The sequence below is a fragment of the Mustela erminea genome, chromosome 10, assembly GCF_009829155.1.
Source record: "Mustela erminea isolate mMusErm1 chromosome 10, mMusErm1.Pri, whole genome shotgun sequence".
Lineage (NCBI taxonomy): Eukaryota > Metazoa > Chordata > Mammalia > Carnivora > Mustelidae > Mustela > Mustela erminea.
The window spans coordinates 95097723-95119339 of NC_045623.1; the positions used below are offsets into that span (position 1 = coordinate 95097723).

Here is a 21617-nt window from a genome sequence, read left to right on the forward strand (position 1 = left end):
ACGGGGACAGGACCTGTGGGCAGAAAGAGCTGCACCGGGGCCATGAGGAGTGGCCCGCTGGGATAGCGTGAGCCTCTGAGGAATTTTGGAAGGAAGGTTCCAGGACCTTGAGGGGGCTAGCTATTGTTGGGGAAAGGTCATTCATGACCGTCTAGTAACACCCGAGTCATGGACCCTTCAGGTGTGTATCGGTGGGACATAGGCTTGGGGGACGGTTGCCAGCATGTATCTTGGCGGGTAGAGATAAAGGAACTTTCCAAAGGAATTTTTATATGTTAAAGTAGGTTTCCTGGTGGGGGTCGGGGGTGGGGGTCAGGCTAGGATCGCCTCACGCCCTTAAACAAAGTGTCAACATCAAGGCAGCTGAGCTCCTAGACGAATAGTCCCTCTGCCTGTTTCAAGGACATGTCCATGGGCTGTAGGCCGTAAGGAAATTTAATCATTTTTCTCCTGCCTTTGTTTTCCACATCAGGTGGTTTTATTTTGATTTTTTCTTGGATTGAGGTACACATATGCAAATCACAAGTACGCAACTTAGCTCATTTCTGCAAAGTGAACGCACCCATAGAACCAGCATCTGCATTGGGGAACTGAGCATTAGCAGAACCCTAGAAGTTCCCGGGGGCCACCCTGGGTGGGGGGCAGGGACGTTCTCTGGAGCTGGTGGCTTCTGAGGGGGGACCTGAACCTTAGGAAAGGTGGGGCCAGGTTGTACCGCAAGGCAGAGCCTTCCACGCTGGGGGAGGGACCAGTGCCCAATATGAGCTTAGTGGCTCCAGGAGGAGAAGGGAGGTAAATATGGCTGAGCACGGGGAGTGAGGACAGCAGGGCAGGAGCTTCCGCATGCTTCCCTCGGCACACCCCCAGGGGCTCTGGCCTGTGACTTGTCCCCCTTGGCCAACGGGCCAACCGCAGGGCACCTCTCCTCCCCAGCAGACACTTTCACCCAAAGACCTCGCCAAAGCAGAAGCTGATGCTTTCCCCCTCTTTGAACATCTGTAGTGTTTACATTTTCTTGGTTATTTTCGTGTTTTTTCTTAATACCCTTTTTATGTTTTCAGCCACGTTTGTTCTTCCTGGGTTATCTTGTAATCTCATCTATGCACCTAAGTTTTGAAAAAGTCTTTCTGGAGTTCGGTTAAACGTCCCGTTTTATACCTTCTTTGATTCTGCCCGTTTCCACTTTAAGGTTTCTGGATTGTTGATTTGAAATGTTCATGTGTGTGAACTGAAGGAAATTTTATGCACATTGGGATGTTGAGTTATATTTTGGTTCTATGTGCTCATGCTTTGGGGGGGATTTTCTTCTGAAATGCTTTGATTTTCATTTCCTCTTTCTTCAAAGAGCCGCTTTGATTAGCTACTTCTGCTCTTTTCTGTGTATTTTGCAGTGTCTTGTTTTTCTGCACTCTCAGGACCAGCTGAAAGCAGAGGTGAGGGTTTGGGCGGCTGGCTGGGTTTGCTCAGTCGACAGCACACTCTTCTGTTCCTGTAGTGAAGTGCAATATTAAATAGACTGTCCCCTATTGCTGTGGGAGTTAGCTGTCACCACAGATAGAGTTGCCTAAAAGAACACAAACTTACTATCTTACAGTTCTTTGGGTCACAGTCCAGCTCTAGCATGACTTACTCCTCTGCTTAGAATTCCACATGGCTGGGACCAAGGTGTGGGTAGGGCTGGTTTTCCTCAGAGGCTCTAAGGAAGAATCCGTTTCCAGGGTCAGTCAGGTTGTTGACAGGACTCAGGCCGATGCGGCTGTAGGACTGAGGATCCCATGTCCTTGCTGGCTGTCCACCGGAGGTCATTCTGTTTCTAGAGGCCCCCTGCCCCCGGCCCCCTCAGAGACTGCCGGGGCCGGCCCCTCCTAGGCTTCAGCTCTCTGACTCTCCTTCATCTAAAGCATCACTTCTCCTTTGCCTGGTTCTCTACACCCCTTGGTCACACCACGTGTTTACACTAGGCTCACCAGGTGATCCAGGATAATCTCCCTGTTGTTTTTTTTTTAAAGATTTTATTTATTTATTTGACAGAGAGAGAGATCACAAGTAGAGAGGCAGGCAGAGAGAGAGACAGAAAGGGAAGCAGGCTCCCTGCTGAGCAGAGAGCCCAATGCAGGACTCCATCTCAGGACCCTGAGATCATGACCTGAGCCGAAGGCAGCGGCTTAACCCACTGAGCCACCCAGGTGCCCCTAATCTCCCTGTTCTAAGTCAACAGATTAATAACCTTAATTCAATTTGCAAAGTCCTTTTTGCTGTGGAAGAGGAACATAGTTACAGGCACGTTCTAAGGGGTGGAAATCACAGGGGTCGAGACTTTGCCTTCCAAATCTCGCTCTCATTTTTGGGTCCACTCTTTCTCTCTCAATCTCTCTTTCAGTGGGAGGGGTCTCTTGTTTCTGCAGACTTTTATTTTGCACCTCAAGGGGTCTTCCACTTCTAAACACCGTCCAGAAGCAATGCCTTGCAGAGACTCACCCCTCGGTCTCTCCAGAGACTTGCAGAGACTGACCTGCAGTCCAGTGCATTCTGGGTTTTGCAGTATCTGATCTATCCTCAGTATTTCCCTGCTCAAAGTAGGGCTTTCTCATTGGGGGAGTGATGTTATCTGCCTTCCAGCACTTTGCTGGGTGCTTTCCACTCCTCCTGCTGTGGGGCAGGCCCACCAGCTCTTTGCTGGACTTTGGGCATTTTGGACCTGCTGGTGTAGGCTGGGCGGAGTGGGGTTTCATTTTCTTTCCCTGTTCTGTGTTGTTTCAGAGGGTCTCTGTGGAGAGATTCAGATTTAGGCAGCTTCCATCATCCCTAGGTACCCAGGACTTTGTTTGAGAGAGAGAGAGAGAGCACATAAGCAGGGAGGAGAAGCAGAGGGAGAGGGAGAAGCAGGCTCCCTGCTGAGCAGGGACCCCCCCCCCCCGCCATACTATGGGGCTTGATCCCAGGACCTGGAGATCATGACCTGAGCTGAAGGCAGAGGCTTAACCCACTGAGCCACCCAGGTGCCCCTAAAAAACATTTTTTTTTAAAGATTTTATTTATTTATTTGACAGAGAGAGATTACAAGTAGGCAGAGAGGCAGGCAGAGAGAGAGAGGAGGAGGCAGGCTCCCTGCTGAGCAGAGAGCCCGATGCAGAACTCGATCCCAGGACCCTGAGATCATGACCTGAGCCGAAGGCAGCGGCTTAACCCACTGAGCCACCCAGGCGCCCCCTAAAAAACATTTAAAAAAAATAATTGTGAAACAGAAGGAAACACTTCTTAACTTATTCTATGGGGCCCATATCACCTGATACCAAAACCATAGAAAGACATAACAAGAAAACTATAGACTAGTATTTCTTATGAATATAGACAGAAAATGCTCCACAAGATACTAACAAACCAAATTATACATCATGCAAAAGTGTGATTTAGTCTAGGAATGCAAGGTTGGTTTAGTATCCCAAATCAATTAATGTAATATACTATATCAATAGAATAAAGGACAAAACCCACGTGGTCATCTTAATGATACAGAAAAAGTATATGAAAAAAAAATTTAACACCTATTATGGTAAAAACACTCAGGAAACTAGGAATAGAAGGGAACTAATTCATTCTGATAAAAGGCATCATTGAAATGTCCACAGGTAACATCATACTTAATGAGGAGAGATTGAAAGCTTTACCCCTAAGATTAGGAAGAAGACAAGGATGTCTGCTCTCACCACTTCTGTTCAACATTGGGCTGGAGTTTCTAGCTGGGGTAATAGGCAAGAAAGTGAAATAAAAGGCACTGAAATTGGAAAAGAATAGATAAAATTATTTCTATTTATAGATGACATGATCTTTTATGTAGAAAGTCCTAAGGAATCTGCCTAAAAAAAAAAACAAAAAAAACCCCACAAAAAACCCTACCTACTAGGATCAATTAACAAGTTCAGCAAGGTTGAAGAATACAAGATCAATAAGCAAAAAGCAATTGTATTTCTACACACTTACAATGAACAATCTACAAATAAAATTAAGAAAACAATTCCATGGGGCACCTGGCTGGTTCAGTCCATAGAGTATGAGATTCTTGATCTTGGAGTCATGAGTTTAAACCTCCACATTGGATGTGGAGACTACTTAAATAAAAATACATAATATCCATAAACATTAAAAAAATAATAATTCCATGGGGCGCTGGGTGGCTCAGTCATTGGGTGTCTGCCTTCAGCTCAGATTATGATCCCAGGGTCCTGGAATCTACCCCAACATAGGGCTCCTTCCTCAGTGGGGAGCCTGCTTCTCCCTGTCCCTCTACTTGCTGCTCCCCCTGCTTGTGCATGCTCTCTCTCTCTCTCTCAAATAAATGAATAAAATATTAAGAAAAAAGAATAAATGTTTAAAAAATTTTTATTTATAATACATCAATAAATAATAAAATACTTAGGAATAAATTTAACAAAAGAAGTATAAAGCTTATATTCCCCAAACTATAAAACCTTGTTGAAAGAAATTAAGAATAAAATAAATAAATGAAAAGACCCCATGTTCATGGATTGGAAGACTTAATAATGATTAGATGGGAATACTCTTCAAACTGTTCTACAGACTCAAGGCAATCACTATCAAAGTCCCAAATGACTTCTTTGCAATGATTGACATGCTGACACTAAAGTTCATATAGAAATTCAAGAGACAGAATAGTCAAAACAATCTTGAAAAGAACAAAGTTGGAGGACTCACACTTCTTTATTTCAAAACATACTACACATTTACAGTAATCCAGACTGTGTGGTACTGGTAAGAAGACAGGCATATAGATTAATGGAATGAACTAAGAGTCTGTAAATAACCTTCGTATTTATAGTCAGTTGATTTTCGACAAGGGTGCCAAGATTATTCAGTGAAGAAATTACAGTCTTTTCAACAGTTTGTGCTGGGACAAATTCTTGCATGGCAAAGAATGATGTTGGACCCCAACCTCACACCATATACACAGATTAATTAAAAAATGGATCAAGAAACTAAATGGAAGAGCTAAAACTATGAAACTCAAAAGTGTAAATCTTTGTTAACCTTAAATTCAACATTGCTGGGGCACCTGGGTGGCTCAGTCAGTTAAGCAGCTTCCTTTGCCTCAGGTCATGATCCCAGGGTCCTGGGATGGAGCCCTGAGTCAGCCTTCTTGCTCAGTGGGGAGTCTGCTTCTCCCTCTCCCTCTGTGCACTTGCGCTCTCTCTTGCTCTTTCTCTCTCTCTCCCTCACTCTCTCTCAAGTAAATAAATAAAATCTTAAAAAAAATAAATTAGACATTGCTTTCTTAGGTATGATACCAAAGCACAAACAACAAAGGGAAAAAAATAGATACATTGGACTTAATCAAAATTAAAACTTTTGTGCTTCAAAGGATACTATCAGGAAAGAGAAAATGCAGCCCATAGAATGAGAGAAAATATTTGCAAATAAGGTGCTTATATCCAGAATATATAAAGAATGCTTACAACTCAAGAATAAAAAGAGAAATAATCCAAGTTAGAAATGGGCAAAGGATCTGAACAGGCATTTCTCCAAAGAAGATAAACAGATGGGCAATAAACACAAGAAACTCAGTGCTGAATGTCATTAGCCACCAGGGAAACGCAAATCTCCAATACAAAACTACCATCTATGGTGTAGAGCTACCCTCTCACGCGCACGGGGGTTAGCCGTAATAAAACGGGTAGTAACAGACGTCGGCAAGGAGGTGGAGAAATGACCGTCCTCATACATTGCTGGTGGGAATGTACAATGGTGCAGCTGCTTTGGAAAATCGTCCGGCATTTCCTCAGTTGGTTGAACATAGTGTTACCCTGTGACCCAGCAGTTACAAGCAAGAGAAATGAAAATATGGCCACAGAAAAACTTGTACACGAATGTTCATAGCAGCCATATTCATTCTAACTTCAAAGTAGAAACAATCATGAATGGGAAAATACAATGTGGTATAGCCACATGATGGAATATTATTGGGCAGTAAAAAGGAATGAAATCCTGGGGCTCCTGGGTGGCTCCGTCATTGAAGCATCCGACTCTTGGTTTCAGCTCAGGTTGTGATCTCAGGGTCGTGAGATCGAGCCCCGCTTTGGGCTCTGTGCTCAGCGGGGCGTCTGCTTGAGAGTCTCTCTTTCTCACTCTGCCCCTCCCCCACTCTGTCTCTCTCAAATAAATAAGTAAATCTTTAAAAAAAAGAAAAGGAAGTCCTGACACATGCTCCAACAGGGATGAACCTTGAAAACAGTGTTAAGTGCAAGAAGCCACACACAGAAGATCATATATTGTATATTACTTTGATATGAAATTTCTGGAATAAGCAAATCTAGACAGACAGGAAGTGGATTGGTGGTTGTGTAGGGCTGGGGGTTGGGGGGAAGCGGAGGATGAGTACCTGTGGGGGTGGGGTTCTTTTCTGGATCATGAGGAGTTCTAAACCTGACCATGCTGATGGCTGCACTACTTGGAATATACTAGAAACCATTGACTTGTACATGTTAAATGGGTGAGTTGTAGGACGTGAGAATTTTATCTCAATAAATGTTACAAAAGTCACTGTGAAGGATTCCAGATCTTTCCAGATGTATAAAAGTACATAAAGATTTTACCCTTAATACCACGTATCCACCATCCAGCTTAAGAAATGGAGCATTATTAATTCCCCACCTGTGTCCTACCAGGTGGTGTCCATTCTTGCCTGGTTACATGTGATGAACTGAAAACATCCTTCTTTACTAACCAAACTGCACCTGCTCTTTGAGGAAACAGACTGTGCACCCAGGAGTCTTGGGGCTCAGGGACAGCAGGGTTATGGCTGTAGCTGAGAGTCACCTGTGCTTGGGGGGAATCTCCATTCAGGCAGCCCCGGGCAGGAGATCACAAAAGTCTGGAATCCATGGTCAAATCGGGGTGGCTCTGCCTCTTAAGTCTGATGTCTGTCACATCATAACTTGGCCATGGTCATGGGAGAGCCATCACTGCTGAGGCTGAGAGTTTATGCCTCCACTCCCCCCAGGAAAAGGATTTGTACAACTTTCTGACCTTTTAGGACATGGTAGCCCCAGTGCTATGTGTGGCACTTTCTCGGAGACTCCTGGATAAAATGTGTTTGTGCGGGATCATCCCGGGGGCCAGCAGGGGCTGCTGATGAGTGAGTCCTTTTCCGTTTCCTGCAGGGCTGTGGACATAGTAGGTGCTCATTTAGTGCCAGTGGACAGATGGGCGGCGGACGTGGGTGGATGGGCGGGTCAGCGCCCGAGGGCAAGTGGGCGGCTAGAGGCGCAGGCCGTGGGTGCTGCAGGTGGGCAGATGGCGACATGGCTCCGTGTCTTCCCTGCTCACCGCTCACCACCCCGCCCTCCCGACCCCTTGCTTTCAGCTCCGGGCAGCAGAGGTGGAGATCAAAGACCTGCAGTCGGAGTTCCAGCTGGAGAAGATCGATTACTTGGCCACCATCCGCCGGCAGGAGCGCGACTCCATGCTCCTCCAGCAGCTCCTGGAGCAGGTGCAGCCCCTCATCCGCCGGGACTGTAACTACAGCAACTTGGAGAAGATAAGGCGTGAGGCCTGCTGGGACGAGGACAACGGCTTCTGGAAGATCCCGGAGCCCATCATCATAAAAACCAGCCTCCCAGTAGGTCAGGTGCTCGGCTGTCCCCTCGGCCCTCCTCCGCGCAGCGTGCCCTCCTGCGGGCTGACCCGCCAGAGCCGGGGCCCTGGGCTTGCTGGCTGTGGGTGCAGCAGCCACAGGGGACCCTGGGGCTCCAAGACAGTGGGGACCCGGGGTAGAAGTGGTATGCTCTGGAGTCAGACAGATGTGGGCTGGAATTCGTGCTCCGCTGCTCCCTGAGTGGCCTCTTTGGGACTCAGTGTCCTCATCTGTGAAATGGGGATTAGTAACCGCACCTTCTGTAAAGATCGCTGGGTGGCTTGGCCTGTGTTCATGTGTGTGACGCCCTTAGCGCCATGGCCAGCCCGAGGCAAGTACGTGCTACCTTTGGTCACTGTCGCGATCTTCACTCTTTAGCTCCCCCAACACTCGGGGGGAGGACAAAGATGGTCGCTCCTGTTTGACATCTAAGGAGCTGGAACCTCAGAGAAGTGACTGAACTAGGGTCCCAGTCAGAGCCGCGAGGCCCAGGACCAGGGATAGAAGCGGGTTCACCTTCTGCTTTTGGCCCTGATTTCCGTGTGACCTTATGAAGGTCACTGTTTCTCTCTGGGCCTTGGTCCTGGATCCTCACAAAGAAGGGGCTGGGGAAGGTGGTCTTGAAGGTCTGTCTCCGGCCTCGCAGCTGGGAGCACCCCCCTCCCCCATCAGAGAATGTTTGTTCAGTCTCTGAGTCATTTCCCAAGCGCTGGCATCTGTCAGCAGGGTTTCTACTGTCCGCTGGGTTGTGACAAGCAGGAGAATGGCTGCTTTGGCATCTGAGCCCTCCTGGTATGTTTCCCAAAGTCATCTTGTGGCCTGGGCAGTGTGCTCCCCCGGCTCCAGGCCTCGCGAGCTTGGGCAAGTGCTGCCCACCCTGGCCTTCTGGCCTGCGGACTGGGGACCAGGCAGCAGTGACTTCAGCTTGTGTTTCTCATAGCAGTTCCAACAGGGCCACAGAACAAGGCCGTCCGCAAAGCCTCCACAGCAGACAATGGTGAACCGGGCACGGTAAGGCCTGTGGGGGAGGGGGTGAGGCGTGGGGAGCTGGCGTGGCGTGGGGGTGATAGGGAGGGGGTCCTTGCAGGTCAGCCTCCCTATAGGGCCCTGGGCTTCTAACTTCCTCCCACCTGAGGGTCACGCAGGAGGCGATCTTTTCTGTGTCCCTCTGTTGGACCCTCCCCTGCTCTGGCCATCATTTGGTGCGAGGTAGCCCATCCCGCTGACCAAGGACCGAAGATTCGTCTTCAGTCGCAGAGGCCAGGCTGTACATTCTGGTTCCCTGGGCCCTCGCTGGGATCCTCCAACCAAAGGGCCCTCAAGGGCCCACAAAACAGTAACTGGGCTTCCAGAGTCACTCGGTTCTCCCATCTCCCGTGTTTCGTATTATAACAGCGGAGGGCAGGAAACCTTCCTGTAGAGCACGCCGTCTTTCTGTGCGCTTCTCTACCTCTCGGTTCCACTTCCCTGGCAGTGCCAGCTTCGACCCAGGCAGGCTTTCTCTGCGCGGCAGGAAAGATGGGGATCCAAGAGGAAGAGACCCAGTCTCTTACCACATCTCAAACCAGCCCTTGTGGAAAGATTCTGATCAGCCGTGTCTGGGTCAGGGGACCTGCTCTTGGACCAGGGACTTATGTCCGGAAGATGTATATTTCTGTGACTGGTTCGGGCTGGTCACATGCCCAGTTGTGCAGCCGGGTGTGGGCAAGAGGGCGTGGTGGTGTTCGGGCAGAGAACGGTCGCCTCACCAGGACCATGTTGAGGGGGAGAAGGGTAGCCCTGAAGGGAGAGTCAGGCTGACGCAGAGTCTGTTATAGTGGTAACAAATCATAGTCTTTGGGGATGAGAGATGGGGGCTCCAGCTGTAATGACCTTGACGGTGCCCATGGGGCATTCCAAGTCTGTGAATATGTCATGATGGGTTTGGGCTTCGTGGTACTGGAGAACAAGACACTTCCTATCCCAAGGAAGGCGGTGGCATCGGCTTGGCGGGAGCTGTGACTCTCCCGAGCTGCCCGGATCCCACCGCAGGAGTCTGGGGTCTCTAGTGGGGTCCGGAGAGTGGGCCGGGAGGCTCTGGGCAGCCCCCACCCCAGCAGGCTTGCAGAGGGGAGGACTGTAGAAACAAAGGGCGCTGACCCACGAGAACGTGGAATCTCAGCAGGAAGAAGACCGCTACAGGCTGATGCTCAGTCGGAGCGACAGCGAGAACATTGCCAGTAACTACTTCCGGTCCAAGCGAGCCAGCCAGATCCTCAGCACGGATCCCATGAAGAGCCTCGGTGAGAGCCCCGCCCACCTCCTGTCCTGCAGCCGCTCCCAGGGAGAGCCCTGCCCGGCCTTCTGCCAGCTGGGACAGACGTGACGGGTGGATTGGAGTCAGGTCCAGGGTAAAAACCCCTTCCCATCCCTGAGCCTCAGTTTCCTCAGCTGTACACAGAGGGGGCATGCCTGCCTCCCAGGGTTGGGGGGGAGCGGCCCAGCCCAGAGCCTGGCACACGGTGTGTGTGTGTCCCGTGCCCAGACTCCCTCTCCCTGTCCCCCTTCCTCTCCTGGCACAGAGCGGCCGTGTTTGGTTCCTCTGCCTCCCCCGAGCACAGGAGGCCTGCGACACACAGCTGGGGTCCTGGCATGTGCTCGCCGGCTTCCACAAATGTCAGTAGTGTGGCTTTCTCCCACGGAGCCAAAGGGGGCAGACGGGGCCACAGAAGTGAAACACTTTTAAAAGCAAGAGTTGAAAGTCGCTTTGTTCTTCCATTTCTGTTTTCAAGATTTTATTTATGTATTTATTTGAGAGAGAGCATGAGAGCACAGGGGAGGGGCAGGGGGAGAGGGAGAGTCTTAGGCAGACTCTCCACTGAGGAGCCTGGCGCTGGCTCGATCTCACAACCCTGAGATCATGACTTGAGCCAAAACCAAGTTAAGAGCCGGATGCTTAACTGAGCCGCCCAGGTGCCCCACGTTCTTCCATTTCTAAAAGCAAAATCAAAGGCCACAGAGCTTCTAATAGCCACAAAAAGCAAATCTCAGTTCTACGTTGAGACTGTTGAGGAGGCAGAGTTCAGTAGAGCTGAGAATCAGGAGGGAGAAACAGCACAAGACACAAACAAACATCAGTTGAGGACCCGGCACTGTGCCCATGTTGCAGATGAGGAAACTGAGGCCCTGCACCCCGAGGTCCCACGTGCACGCAGCTGGGCCCTGAGTGCAGGCCTGTCTGGCTCAAGATCCTGGGCTGCCTGAGTCTGAGTCTCTAGAACTCCGAGCTCCTGGCCCAGACCCTCTGGTGGGATGAGACCTTCAACTGGGCGGGGTGAGGTGGGCTCCCCATCCCCGTGCCCCCTGGATCACTGGCTTCTCTGTCCCCTTCTCCACAGCGCATCACAGCTCGCCCCCTGGCCTCGGCTCCCCACTCAGCAACACCTCTGCCATGTCGCCTACCCAGGCCCCCGAAATGCCCCAGCCCCGGCCCTTCCGCCTCGAGTCCCTCGACATTCCATTTTCCAAGGCCAAGCGTAAGAAAAGCAAAAGCAGCTTTGGCAGTGAGCCTCTGTGAACACGGACTCCTGCTGCTGCCCTACCTTGGGGCATCTGTGAGACTGCCAGGCCGCCGCCCGCCAGGGCAGCCCCAGCCAAGCCTCCTCCCCACTGCCCCCACGGTGTCCGGATGCTCGAGAGGGGTCCTTGCCCTGGGAAGAGGCTTTCCCTTCCCTGTTACCCATCCTTGCGGAGGTGCGCTCCGGCTCTCCACGCCACACCAGTGTTCTATTTGCTCACCTGCCACAGCCCACCGCGCGTGCCCCCAACCCCTGTTCCGTTACTCTGTGCCTTGATGGGCTCAGAAACCTCACGGCATTCACCAGCAGCCCCGACAGAGTGGGCAGCAACTTCCGTGTTGATCAAGGACAGGATCTCGGTGATAGACCATCATGCCTCTGTCTACAGGCCAGGAAGCTGGATGGTGTGGGCACAGGAGTCCTGGAGCTCACACCCAGCTGCTCTGTGGCCTAGAGGAGGCTTCCCCACATGAGGCTGCCCCAATAAACTGCCTTTTCCCGATGAGCTCCCTTCCCTAGTCCTCTGACAGTGTCACTGGGGCCCCTCCTGCCATGGCTGCCTGGCCTTCACGGGGAAGCGCGTTTTGGAGCGGTGTTTCTTAACTACCTGATGCCTTTAAAACCGGGCTGTGGGGTTCCGCAACTCCCCACACTCATGAGTACAAGTGCATTTTTCTGGGGCAAGCACCTCATTCAATTCTCCAAAGATCTGAGTAAGGAAAGCAGATCCCTTGTTTTGGACAATAAAGATTGTGTCTTGCTGAAACCCAGAAAAAGGCCAGGGGTGTGTCCTCAGGGGCTGTGCTGGAACTGGGTGCCCTGAAGTGGCCAGGAATGAGGCCAGGTCATCCGGGCTACTGAGGGCACAGCCCTCCCCTTGCCCTTCGTATCCCAGGCCTGCCCTGCAGGAGGGCCCCACCATCTGAGGGAAAAGGCCTGGCCTTTGGTTGAAGAGGAGACTCATTTCGCCCTGGGCTCCATCTGTGAGAGGGAAACAGCTGCCTCCTAGGGGTATAGTGAAGGTTCAGTGAGAGTTAAGTGATGTTCCCAGCAGGTAGCAGGTGCCCCGTATTAGTCCCCCTTGTTTGTTCTTCTCTGCATTTTGCATTAATTACTGTGGTGGGTCCCAAAAGCCACATGCCTGGGCCAAGCTCACGCCCTGGGGATCAGTCTAACTGTAGGCAGGCTGCAGTACCTGTGTTGAGAAGAAGAAAGATCGGGTGTTTATGGGGAACAGAGTGCCCTTGTGAAGGACAGGGCTATCATAAAGGGTGGAGAAGATCCTGGGGGCCTTAAGATGGGAATGGGGGGAGGGCATGAGCAAAGGCAAGAGGTGGAGTGTGTCTGTTGGAGCCCTGCAGCAGGGAAGCCCTGAGCAGGGCTAAGAGGAGGATGTGGCTGCCAAGATCAGCTTCAAGAGAGACCTGAGGAGTCTTCGGTGTCCCCGAGCTGTGGCAGACTCCTAAGCCACCGAATGGCATCACTGGGTCTGAGTTCCAGGGGGACCGATGTGGGATCATACGCAGAAGGGCGGGACTGCTGGACTGGGGCCCCCCGCAGGGGTGAGGCTGAACTCACATAGGAGCCAGTGGAGACGGAGAGGAGGTAGAATCAGTTAAGGAGACGGATGGAGGTTGATTTTGACTTTTGCGCTTCGAGGACAAGTGTGAAAGGTCAGAACAGCTACCTTCTCTCTCCGCGATTACCTTCACCCATTTGCCCCAGGATTGTGGCTGGGACCAGAGAGTCACCGAAATCTTGGAACTGATTGCGGCAGCTTTTCCTCAGACCCGTGGTGGGGCCGATGCTCAGCCTCACTCTGCACCGGGTGCTTCAAACCTGTCCTCGAGCTCCCACGAGCCCAGGCTTTTTTCAAAGGCCGCAGGTGAGCGGGAGAGCTGGGCCTCGCCGTCGTTTCTATTTCCAGCCTAACCCTAACCGAGGAGGTGATCCCTGGCGGCCACCACCGCCCCAGGTCCCAAGAGGGACGCAGGTCTGAGGAAGAGGCGGGATCTGGGGTCCCGGCGGGAGTCCGGACTCGGCGGAGCCTACGGCCGTTCGGCCTTGTTGACTGGCTGCGGCTGCGGAGCTGTCTTTCTAGGATTGAACCTTTTCCGTTGAGGAGGCGGGACCTCTCGCCCCTTCCGCCAATAGGGTTCAGAGACTCCGCCCCCAACCGGGGCACTTCCGGTGATGCTCTCCCATCATCTCCGCCCCGGCGGCGGCCCCGGCTGCCGGGCCGCGGCGTACCAAGATCACTTCCGGGTGTTACTCCAAGACCGCGAGCTGCGATTGGGCAGCCTAGACGGGGCGCTTCCGGTGCCCAGGTGCTTGGGTTCTTGGCAGAAGGAAGAAGATGGAGCCCGGCGCCGCGGCCCGCGCTTGGTCTCTCCTGTGGCTGCTGCTGCCCTTGCTTGGCCCGGCCTGCGCCAGCGGTCCTCGCACCTTAGTGCTGCTAGACAACCTCAACCTGCGGGAGACGCACTCGCTTTTCTTCCGAAGCCTGAAGGGTGAGACCGGGGCCCGAGGGCGCAGTGGGGGAAAGTCGGGTTGGAAAAGCTCCCGAGCCCCAGGGCAGGGACTACTCTCCCTCCCTCCTTCCGATTTTCCACGAAGAGGCTGTCCACTCTAGCCTCTCGCTCGCGGGGGGCGGTCGAGGTCTCTGCAGCGGTGCTTTTCCCTGGCGTCCCGTCTGCCTCAGCTCCCTGTTCTTCTCGTCCAGACAGGGCCTTTGAACTCACATTCAAGACCGCAGATGACCCGAGCCTGTCCCTCATTAAGTACGGGGAGTTCCTCTACGACAATCTCATCATCTTCTCCCCCTCGGTAGAAGGTAAGTGCTGCACGTCGCTCCCAGAACTGGGATTCAAGGCCCACGATTGATTGATCTTTTTCTTCTGGATCTTGTGCATTTTCTGGGTCATGGCATGGGTCACCAGCCCTGGACACTGCTGCTACCGGGGAAGAGGAAAATGTTCACTTCTGACCTGGGCCTGGGAAGGAATGTCTCCTTTCTAAAAGACACACCTGAGGGTTGTGGGCTCAGGTGTTGCACAGACGGTGGAAGTGCAGGCCCTGCTACCCTGAGAAGGGGGTTTTCTCTATAAAGGGTCTGGTGGGAAAGAACAGAGAGTGCCCCTGCTTGGGTTGGCTTCTGTGGGGAGAGAAAATGGCATGTTATTAAATAGTTTGTCTGCAGAGGCATTGTGATAATTGATGGTAAGAATTGAGATGGATTCGGTTTCTGATGGCTAGAACATTAGCCATAATTTAGCCCAGCCCCCTACTGGAGACTGGATGGGTATGTCCAGGGCCTAGCAGAGAGCTGGTTGTTGAACAGAATGAATGTCTTCGCTGGCTTATCCAATTGATACGTCAGCATTCCTGTGACAGCTTACAAGTTGTGCCCAGGTGGATGGGAATGTCACCGAGAAGGGAGCGAGCTGTAGGTGAGAAGGGCTGGGGGAAGGCCGAGCTAGGCTCTTGCTTTGGGAATGTCAGAGAAGCTAAACAGTGTTTCTCAAATCTTAGTCATTTCTGTACCTCCTTCCTGATTTTTACTGTATTCCACATCACCCATTAATACTTAATGTTCCTTTAAATTGACCCCTTTAAAAAAAGGAAAAAAAGAAAGAACAAAACTCTAACAGCATTTTGAAAGGAAACCAGTGCTGAACCCAGTATCTCCACTAAAAATGGAGAGCTGGTATCATCACTTCTTTTCACTAAAACCTAACTATAAATAGTGTAAACACTGTTAAGTTCTAGCCAGCTTCTGTTGCCTGCTGAAGGCACGGAGTCAGGCTTCCACGTAAAGGAGGCTAGCAAACATTAGAGAAATGTTAAGATCAATATCAAAGTAAGACATTCTCTTTGATGGGGCAAGCTTGAAAAATCATTGGAAAAGGAAGAAGGTCTCTCTGAGATTCAGTGTTTAAAGCTCTGCCCCACATGTACTTTTTCTGCGCATAGCACAGAAGTCCCGCATGCTACAGGAAAGCTGCATGGGTACTCCTGGGGAGAAGACTTGTATGTGCTGGGGGCAGTTTAGGGTAAGAACTTGGCCTTGGCTCTGTGGTGCTGTGACTGGTTATCCCCCTCAGGTGTGAGAACCCTGGCCTGGCTTCCTTCTCCATCCCCCTGGGTTCCTCCCTGACTTCGGGATTAGGAAGCTCCCAAGTCACATGCACTGCTGGCATAGAAGAATGGTCCTTTAGCACATCCTTTGTACCCGGAAAAGACTACAGAAAGGTGGAGAGGTGTCCTAGATTCAAGCCCAGGTAGCTCCATCTCACAGCCTGGATTCTTGCCACTGTACAAAGATTTCTCAACAGTGGCGCTTCTGGACATTTGGGACTGGATAACACTGTTGTAGGGGGTGGTCTTGGGCACTGTAAGATGTGTAGCAGCATTCTGAACCTGTGTCGCACTAGATGGCAGTAGCCACCTCCAGACATTGCTCGTAGGGCAGAATTGCCCCTGGCCGGGAACCACACTGTCCACTGTGCTTGGAGCTGCTTTTGAATTGTCTGACCCTACCTGGCCTGTCTGTAGGAGTGGGGATAGAGGGCTTTCCGAATGTAGTAGAAGAGGTGAAGTTGCAGGTACAGAATGTTCTGTCAGTGCCTGAAGGTAAGGTAAACTGCTTTTTTGTTTTTTTTCCTGAAAATGACCCCTCAGAAGGCCATTCTCATAGTTGTATCTGTACATAGTCCTATTACAGACTCATAATGGACGTGTGACGGACAGACTTCTCTCTCCAGTCTCAGTGCACGGCACTTGCTTGAGCTGGAAATCTTGGGGTTGCCCTTAGCGCCCCCCTCTCTCTCATACCCTGTATCTGGTCCATAACAGGCCCTGCTGACTTTACCTTCAGAATAGGACTGAGGCCCCCCTCCCACTTCCCCCCTGTCTTCCTCCTCCTCCTCTCTTCCTTCCCTCCCTACCCTTCTCTCTTCACTGCCTGGATCATCACAGTGGCCTCCTAACCCACTGCTCTGCTTCCGTTCTAGTCCCCGTACCCGATTCTCCACCGAGCTGCCAGACTCGTCCTTTAGAAATAAAAAGCAGGTCATGTTGGTGTCCTGTTCGAAAACCTCCAATGGCTCCTCCTCATGGCCAACCTCACAGGGGCCTGTAGAGCCTCGTGAGCCGCCCTCCCCGCTTCAGCACGGCCTCACCTGCTTCTGCTCGCCCCTTCACACTCCAGCTGAGCCACACTGGGCTCCTTGCTGGGACAGGCTCACCTGCCTCGGGGACCCCACACCTGTCATTCTCGATGCCCCCCATGCTGCCTGGGCCACTCTCACAACTCAGATGCTACTTGCCCTGGGTCTTCCCGGACATCCTGTATATGTAGCTCCCTCCCACTGTCCTTTTCTTTCCGCAGAAAAGAAATAACGTTCTTGTAATGACTAAGTGATTTCCTAAGCACTCCCTCCATTACTTTATGTTGAACATCAGGTTGTACTTTGGGGAAGACTCTTGATCTGCTTCTGACTAGGATTGACTGACCAAAGAAAGATACCATCTCATAAGTACAAAGGTTGGAAGTTAATGTGCCTTTTTAGGGATCACTTTAATAAAAGCATGGAGTCGTTCTGTTATGGCTCTTGTGGATCTAAATCATAGGATTAATAGGGGGAAAAGTTATGCATGTTGGTATATGAGTACTAGTGTTAAGTGACTGCATCATGCTCATTTAGAAGTGCTCATTCTAAGACAATTTAGATGGAAGTGAAATTGATGGGTTCTAGAGGACTGTCAGCCGGAAGTCACTCCAGTGATGACAGAGATACTGATGTGAAAGGCGCAGGTGGTGAGTTTGAATGAAGTTGTATCATGACATATGAGTGGGAAAATGCAACTTTTCTGAACATACATTTTATATGTGATTTGAAATGTGCATAACTAACTTGACAGCTATAATTGGTAGGTGTTTGTCTCTGTCATTTATACTTCTCAAAGTTAAAAGCTTATGAATTCAAGTCATTCCTTTAAGATCTTCAGTTTGGGGAAACAGGCATATATGGTAAATGACCGTCTCGTTGTGGGCCGCAGAGGCTGGGATGGATCGTGGCTGGTCGGCGGTCCAGCCTCCCTGCCCACGTGTCCGAGGAGCACTCTGGCTCAGTCAGTCTGGTGCTTCTTTCAGATTTTGGAGGCAACATCAATGTGGAGACTATCAGTACCTTTATTGACGGTGGAGGCAGTGTCCTGGTGGCTGCTAGCTCAGACATTGGTAAGTCTGAATTGGGAAGGTCTAGTGCTTTCCCTCATTTCTCTGGGAAGCTTGGCGAGTTTTACAAGTGGAAGCTGCCAGATTGGTGCTCACTAGGCGGGCTGAGCAGTGAGTATGGGAACTCCAGAGCCATTCAGTCCCTCCTGTGCTCCTGTGACCAGAGATGTTGGGCCTCTTAAGGGCTGGGGGCCCTGTTTTTTCCCTTTGTTTTGTTTTTGTTCATGTTGGTGGGACTCCCCTTACAAAAAGATGACAAGTCGGGGCTCCTTGGGCAGACCTCAGAGCATTTTGGTAGATTATTTTTTTGTTTCCTGTTTTGGAAAATTTCAAAGATACCTGGCATTAGGGAGAGAGCAGCATCCTGAAGCCTGCATGCGTTATTACTCGGCTTCAGCAGGCACCTGGCCAACCTTGTTTCATTTTTCTTAGCATTGACAGATGTTTATTTTATTTATTTATTTTTTTAAAGATTTTATTCAAGAGAAAGAGAGAGCATAGGAGTAGGGGGACAGAGAGGGAGAAGCAGACTCCCTGGCTGAGCAGGAAGCCTGACTTGGGGCTAGAGACCATGACCTGATTCAAAGGCAGATGCTTAACCAACTGAGCCACCTAGGGGCCCCAGTATTGCCAGATGTTTACAACCATACTGGGTGGGCTTTTCGTTGGGGGTGACAAGGAGGAGAGAAGTCCTGTGAGGCCAGCCTCGTCCAGGTCACGACTGTCTGAGGTACCTGCTTTGCCCCAGCAGGGCTTTCTGTGTGTTGGGGGTGGAGGCAGCCAGGTGGTTGGTTGTGTTACCCATTCAGGTTCTGACCCCCGCAGTCAGAATGCCATGCTGTGTCCTGTGGTCCAGCTGGGGCTGACCTCAGCCAGGGGAAGCTGCAGGGCTCTGGGATGACTGGGATGAGCGAGTCACCAGGATGCCAGGGCAAGCAACACTGCTTGGCCCAGGGTGCACCTCTAAGGGCTGAGCCAGGCATTTCTTGGGTCTGTGCAGGTGATCCTCTTCGAGAGCTGGGCAGTGAGTGTGGGATTGAGTTTGACGAGGAGAAAACGGCTGTCATTGACCATCACAACTACGACATCTCAGACCTTGGCCAGGTAATCAGGCCCTTAGAGCAGAGTTCAGCTGGGAGACCGAGAGGAGGTCGGGAGGGAGTTGTTGGTGTGGGGGGCCCTCTTCCTGACCCTCGTCTTTCCCTCTGCCGCTGCAGCATACGCTCATCGTGGCTGACCCTGAGAACCTGTTGAAGGCCCCAACCATTGTCGGGAGATCATCTCTGAACCCCATCCTCTTTCGAGGGGTCGGGTGAGTGAGAAGGCATAGGGTGCTAGAACCCTGGAAGGGACAGGACCACTTTCTTTTGTTGGGAAACTAACCCAAACTTGATGATTTGGGGGCGTTCCTTTCCCTGGAGGACGTGCGCAAAATTAATTTCGGAAATGCAGAGTCAGACGTCATTGTTGCGGTGGGAGGAGGGCTGCTGTTGTAGCAGGAGTTACAGCTGTTGAGAAGGCAGGACTCATCCCTGTGAAGAAACAGCCCTTAGGGACTCCAGGGCCTTGGGCTCAGTGTCGAGTGTTCTCTTTTCCTTCCCCAGGATGGTGGCCGACCCTGACAATCCCCTGGTATTGGACATTCTGACGGGCTCCTCCACCTCTTACTCCTTCTTCCCGGATAAACCTATCACCCAGGTGAGGGGCCTTGCTGCCTTGAGGCCTCTAAATCCTGGACCTGGCGGTAGAGCACTTTATTTGAAAATGAGAAGCGGGGCGCCAGCTCTTGTGCAGCTCAGGTCTTGATCCCAGGATCGTGAGATTGAGCCCTTGCTGGGCTCCATGCTGCATGTGGAACCTGTCCCTGTGCCCCCTTCTCTCTCTCTTAAAAAACCAAAAGCAGGAGAGAGCTCACTGTGGGGACTGGGCAATGAGAGGTTGGTGGACGTGGGGGGGCGGGTAGAGGGGGTAGAGGCAGTGGGGCCTCAGGTGCCACCATCAGGTAGGACCCAGGTGCTTGTGGTCTAGTCACTTGTCCTTTGCCCGAGCTCTCCTGGATGACAGCCCCCTGTTGTTCCCAGTACCCCCATGCAGTGGGGAAGAACACCCTGCTCATTGCCGGGCTCCAGGCCAGGAACAACGCCCGGGTGATCTTCAGCGGCTCCCTGGACTTCTTCAGTGACGCCTTCTTCAACTCAGCAGTGCAGAAGGCCGCGCCCGGCTCCCAGAGGTCGGTGCTGGGGGCTCCGGCGGGTGTGGCCCGGGATGCTGGGGAAGAAGGAGCCTTCTAGTGACAGGGGTGTCAGAGGCTAGCTGTCTTCAGATACTTTAAAATAATTTGAAGACTCGACTTTGTTGCTGTTACTGGTTTTGGCACTCCACAAACTTTTCAAATAGTAATGGCGATGTTTCGATGTGTATTGATCATGCAGGTGACCCCAGAGCACCACCACCTGACAGCTTTGCCACGTGCCCTCCAGGCAGGATACCTAGATATGCACGGCCCCCAGGGTTTATCTCGATGAACAGGGACCTGTCTCACCCATCAGGCACCACTGGGAAGAAGCCAGTTCTGGTGCTCTAGCCTCGATTTCCCCTTCTGCAGGTACTCCCAGACGGGCAACTATGAGTTAGCTGTGGCCCTGTCCCGCTGGGTGTTCAAGGAGGAAGGGGTCCTCCGCGTGGGGCCTGTGTCCCACCATCGGGTTGGGGAGACAGCCCCACCCAATGCCTACACCGTCACCGACCTTGTGGTAAGCGCGCCTTGGAGCAGGAGGGTCCCCTTGCAGTTTTGCCCAAGTTGCTTTGGCGTGAAAGTCTTTATTGAACATTTCTCTGATGGCCTTAGTGGCCTAAATAAGAAGAAATTCATCTCTATTCCTAAGAATGTACGTGTAGGTGCAGAGTGCCTGGCAGATAAGCTGATGTCTGAAGGGGCGAGGGTTCGAAGGGGCGTGGGTTCGCCGTGGAGGGGCAGGAGCGGGAAGGCTTCCCCGGGTGCTCGCTGCTGGGAGCGGGACTTGCTAGAGTCGGGTCTGGAAGATGTAGAGGGGTAGGGAAGGTGGCAGCAGGAAGACCCGAGAGTGCCCGGCCCACTTGTGAGCTGAGCTGGGTCTGGGTGCAGACTTGGATGGGCCTGTGCCAAGCTGTGGCTCGGAGTTCCTGTCCCGGGTGGGGGGTGGGGCTCCCCCGGAGTCTGGTCAGGCAGACCAGCGGTTCAGAGCAGCTCTGAGGGTGGCAGCCCCCCGCTGATCAGCCTGCGGTTTCAGGAGTACAGCATCGTGATCGAGCAGCTCTCAGATGGCAGATGGGTCCCCTTTGATGGGGATGACATTCAGCTGGAGTTTGTCCGCATCGATCCTTTCGTGAGGACCTTCTTGAAGAAGAAAGGTAAGTAGGAGCGGTGCACAGGAAAGCTGCGGGCCCGCAGCCCCACGGTGGCTTGCTCTCGTGAGGCAGGAAGCCGCTCCTGGTTAAGGTCTCGGATCTTCCCCAGGTGGCAAATACAGCGTCCAGTTCAAGTTGCCGGATGTGTATGGAGTGTTCCAGTTTAAAGTGGATTACAACCGGCTGGGCTACACGCACTTGCACTCTTCCACTCAGGTGAGTGTCAGTCACGGTTCCCTTTCTGGCTCCGGCGGCCCCGCCTGTGCTGCTGGGCGGCCCGGACCTGTCACCTCTGCCCTGTCGTAGGTGTCCGTGAGGCCACTCCAGCACACGCAGTACGAGCGCTTCATCCCCTCGGCCTATCCCTACTACGCCAGCGCCTTCTCCATGATGCTGGGCCTGTTCATCTTCAGCACGGTCTTCTTGCACATGAAGGAGAAGGAGAAGTCTGACTGAGGGGCGGAGCCCTGGGACTCCTTAAGACGCACGGATGGCAGTTATGTAGGATTGGGTCTTCCTGGTTGGTGTTTTTTTTTTTTTTTTTTTTAAAGCTGTGTGACAGTGGCTCAGCCTTACCTCAGGGGGAAATGCAGCATCGAGTACCAAGGGGTGGGGGGTGGGGACTGATTTTTATGTGTGCTAAGTGGTATTTTTCATATGTGGTCACTCTCATTTCTAAGATAAACATTGCCCTCCAACTCTGTCTGGCCCGTGTGCTTTGCTGTGGTGGGGATGCGGTTCAGTTGTGTCGCTGACCAAGGACTGCATTTCCCTTAAGCATGAAATC

The 21617-nt window shown here is 52.0% G+C and overlaps 2 protein-coding genes across 6 annotated transcripts in view; both read left to right on the forward strand.

Annotated features, from left to right (window-relative positions):
* KIF17 (kinesin family member 17) overlaps positions 1-12000 on the forward strand; it is a 41134-nt gene extending 29134 nt beyond the window's left edge. For 2 of the 5 annotated variants that reach the window (XM_032303809.1, XM_032303813.1), the window contains exons 13-16: positions 7379-7637; positions 8589-8659; positions 9810-9930; positions 11026-12000. In XM_032303809.1, coding sequence (XP_032159700.1) covers positions 7379-7637; positions 8589-8659; positions 9810-9930; positions 11026-11204 — 630 coding nt within the window. In that variant the 3' untranslated portion in view covers positions 11205-12000. The remainder of the gene's footprint in view (positions 1-7378; positions 7638-8588; positions 8660-9809; positions 9931-11025) is intronic. The other 3 variants (XM_032303811.1, XM_032303810.1, XM_032303812.1) reach the window with 3 other exon arrangements.
* Positions 12001-13507: 1507 nt separating this feature from the next.
* On the forward strand, positions 13508-21528 carry DDOST (dolichyl-diphosphooligosaccharide--protein glycosyltransferase non-catalytic subunit). The gene is made up of 11 exons (XM_032303815.1): positions 13508-13715; positions 13928-14038; positions 17360-17446; positions 18444-18547; positions 18661-18755; positions 19048-19141; positions 19525-19673; positions 20049-20196; positions 20713-20833; positions 20940-21046; positions 21137-21528. Exons 1-11 carry the CDS (start codon positions 13562-13564, stop codon positions 21284-21286), a joined length of 1320 nt encoding a protein of 439 aa, XP_032159706.1. The 5' UTR covers positions 13508-13561; the 3' UTR covers positions 21287-21528.
* Positions 21529-21617: the final 89 nt, after the last annotated feature.

Excerpts from the sequence above, each read along its gene's own strand:
- DDOST (XM_032303815.1), top strand. The coding sequence starts at position 13,562 with ATGGAGCCCGGCGCCGCGGCCCGCGCTTGGTCTCTCCTGTGGCTGCTG. Across the intron at positions 17,447-18,443 it reads GGCTGCTAGCTCAGACATTG|GTGATCCTCTTCGAGAGCTG; the intron begins GTAAGTCTGAAT and ends GGGTCTGTGCAG. Across the intron at positions 19,142-19,524 it reads CGGATAAACCTATCACCCAG|TACCCCCATGCAGTGGGGAA; the intron begins GTGAGGGGCCTT and ends TGTTGTTCCCAG.